The following is a 3,449-nucleotide window of genomic DNA, read 5'->3' as shown; positions in this document are numbered from 1 at the left end:
TCTGGTGAAGCAGCCTGGGGAGGTGTAGGCTTGTCCATCAATAACGCGATACTGGTGCATGACTGGATCGTGGAAACCCAGTAGAAGGCTGGAGGGGAAGCCAAGCAACCCCTTCACTTGGCCCTTGTCCCGCTGCATGTCAGTCCCCAGCAGCGACTGCTGTTCCCCACTGCCGCTCACTAATAAGACTTCAACTTCGAGCCCTTGTTGAACAGCCTGACGGCAAACAGCCCGCTTCCCACCTGCACCATCCACCGCTGCTCTGTATTAGCTTTCCCGGGAAAGCCAATGAGGCTCATCCAGCTCTGAACAATTATACTGGCTCCATTTGGTATAACGAGGCAATTAGCTCCATGAGGAATGCAGAGATGTTTCTTTTTGGTTTTTGGCACTGCCCCTGTAAATGCAGACCTCATCATATCTCTCTCTGATCAGGCTCTTTCTGCTTCTCTCTGTTTTATTCCCATTCTTTCTTCTCCTTTTCACCTGGTCTATCCACATGGACCATGAAGGTCTCTTGAAAGGTAGGACCACGTGCTGCCAGAAGTCCGGCACATTTAGCTTTTTTAATTTTCCTTCCTCCTAGCTATTTATTTCTTTATAGCTGAAACTATATCTTCCCCTCCCTATTCCCATGTATCTGCCTCCACCTAACACATTAAACAAGATCCCTCTAACTCCCGCTGGCATTGAGGGTTACCCCCATGTCCAGCGAGTCGCATCTTGCTTGGAAATTGCTGGGGGCAACCCCGAGCACCAACCAGGCCCCCCCAGCCCCAAACTCGAGCAGCTGATCCCTCCCGGCGTAGCGGGAGCGGCCAAGGGCTGGACCTGGGGATGATGCCCTCAGCGCATTCAGCACCCTGATGCCAACACCCAAGGGATGGTGGCAAGAGACACGAGCAAAAAACGCTAGATCCTAAACAATTTGCCCACTCTTTGGCTCAGTCCTGAAAATCCTCCCTCCGGCTCAAGCCTCCCCCTCTTCTCAATGATTTATGCTACTCAGGACAACGTTTCCCAAATGGTTTTCATCTGGGTGCTCTGGTTCTTTAATGCACACATCAGCAAACCCCATAGAAATCCATTTTAACAGGGTTATATTGCATCAAGATGCTGATGAGTATCTGCTTCACCCTCTTAATGCACTAACAGGATAAACAGTACTGGAGAGAGGTAAAACCAGGGGCAGGGTCGGGAAATGCATTGCCGGGCTGTTTGGTGCTGCAAACTCCCCATTAGGGAAAATGTGGCTCTAGATTCAGCTTTAACTGAACCCCAAACCTTGGGAAAGGATATTGCAAACAAAGGGATCTGGGTTTTGCCACTCTCTACTTGGCACTGATCGGGCTTTCTAACTGGCAGTCCTGCTTGCAGACTGAATTCTCTTCCTCCTCCCCCAGGAAGAAGCTGCTTTCAAAGCTAACAAGTTATTTTTTATTGTGATGCCAAGTTAACACAAGGCCTCAAATATTGGTTTTGTATTATTGCTTAATTCACAAAGTGCTGATATGAGGAAAGAAGTTAGAAAGCTGCGTGTTGTACTGTGGGATACCAAATTCCTCTCCCACAGTAGAGAGCTGATGCCATTAATTAAATGGCATAAGAGAGATTTAATGCTTTCCCCAGCTGAAGAGCATTTTGCCCAAGCAAAGCGTTTCTCATGCCTTTGTGGGAGGCAAACACCTTTGTGTGGACACAGACTATCAAGGGCTGCAATCAAAGCCCAGTACTTTTACTGATTTTAAGAAAAATAAAGGAACAGAGTCAAGTGCCAAGCTGGGGAGTGAGTCTGCTAAAGCAACACCAATAAAAAGACAGGAACAGAGGTGTGAGGACAAATATTTAAGGTACATATGTGATACCTTTAGGAATATTACAAAATTTGCATGCTGGTCATAAGATCAAACATAAACCAAGGACTAGTTGATATGAAAATTAATTTTTATATATAGCCATCTACTGTCATCCTCCAGCAATGTTATCTGTATTTATGAGATACCAGCCCTTGCCCTCCAGACAGAAAACAGCTTTTCCCCATTTGTTTGTTAAAAGGGTTTCTTTAAAGGGTTGGGTTTTTTCCCCCTGTGGGTCAGACTATTTCTTTTTCAGTGACCTGGCTTAATCTTTCTAGTAAAAAAAAAGAAAAGGATAAAGAATTGAGCAAACAAGCTTAGATGCTCAGAAATAAGCTTGGAAAGGTAAATTCCCATGAGTTTTGGAAGCTGCACAGAACTTGGCATCCTATTCATGCCCCCTCGCAGTGCTTTGAGAGTGCTCCCCATTGCATGTAGCTATCTAAATAGCAGAGTGTGGTTTTTTGCAAGGAAATCTGAAAACAAACCTCACTAAATCAGGTTACACCAAGGTTGGCTAAAATGCTAAGAGAAAGAAAGAACATAAGCAATGACAAGGAAAGGATATTTATAATGTACATCCAGTTGGACTGATCTAAGCATCGTATGCAATATAGGTAAAAAAAAAATTGCTTTCTAAAAAGAAAAAGCATGAAGGTTGGGCTTGCAGAAACACCAACCACAGCACCAACTGCGCAGGCAGCTGTGGGTCTCCTGCTCGGAGACTGTCTCCCCACCTTCACATACATGTCAGAGACATCATGACTTGCTGTCTGCAGTCAGAGCACCCCACATTTGTGGTCTCTGGTCAGTATATTTGCACACTGGATTTATTTTTGAATATCCAGACCTTGGGTGAAGGCTGTAAGCCCCATTCTCAACCCTTACTGTGTCTGTCTGTCTTCTGCTACCCAGCGATGAAGACAACAAACCCCTGCCAAACAGCCAGACCTCCCTGGACGGCACGATAAAGCAGCAGGAGAGTGACGATAGCTTGGTGGACTATGGAGAGGGGGGTGAAGGGCAGTTTAACGAGGACGGCTCCTTTATCGGCCAGTACACAGTGAAGAAGGACAAAGAGGAGACCGAAGGCAACGAGAGCTCGGAAGCCACCTCCCCAGTCAATGCTATCTACTCGTTGGCATAGCGCAATGCACTGAAACCATAAACAGCCCGAGGTGTTTGTAGCGGATGGGGGTTAAACCACAGCAGAAATGTGTGAACGAAACCAACCAACAAGGAAAAAAAAAAAAGAAAAAAAAAAGAAAAAAATCCAAGCAAACAGGCAGACCAGGTGGCTGCCGATGCCATCTTATCCTTAGCAAACAAGCGAACGGCAAGGACTCCCGGGGCGCGGATGGGTTGCAGCTGAAATCTGGGCTGAGCCAGAGGGGCTGGAGGAGGAGTGGGATGCTTGAGCTGCACCCCAGCTTCGGGGCTGGCCCCGGCACCCAGAGCCAGCCTGGCCGGGGCCACGATGGGCTCAGCCGCCCAGGCTCCCCAAGGCCCTTTTTGTTCTTTTGGGAGGGAGTTAAAAATTCTTCTTTTTAATCTTTACAGGAAGGTTCCAGATGAGAGGGGGAAGGGGGGGGA

At 47.2% G+C, this 3,449-nt stretch overlaps 1 protein-coding gene across 1 annotated transcript in view; it reads left to right on the top strand.

The window, feature by feature from the left end:
* Positions 1-3,117, top strand: part of LOC104625722 (neurofascin-like) — a 16,302-nt gene extending 13,185 nt beyond the window's left edge. Inside the window, exon 6 of the mRNA XM_010293428.1 lies at positions 2,772-3,117. Coding sequence (XP_010291730.1) covers positions 2,772-3,003 — 232 coding nt within the window. The 3' untranslated portion in view covers positions 3,004-3,117. The remainder of the gene's footprint in view (positions 1-2,771) is intronic.
* Positions 3,118-3,449: the final 332 nt, after the last annotated feature.

This window comes from Phaethon lepturus, unplaced genomic scaffold (genome assembly GCF_000687285.1).
Source record: "Phaethon lepturus isolate BGI_N335 unplaced genomic scaffold, ASM68728v1 scaffold32980, whole genome shotgun sequence".
Lineage (NCBI taxonomy): Eukaryota > Metazoa > Chordata > Aves > Phaethontiformes > Phaethontidae > Phaethon > Phaethon lepturus.
Note: the sequence above shows the minus strand (reverse complement) of the source record. Positions and strands in the feature narration are given on the sequence as shown.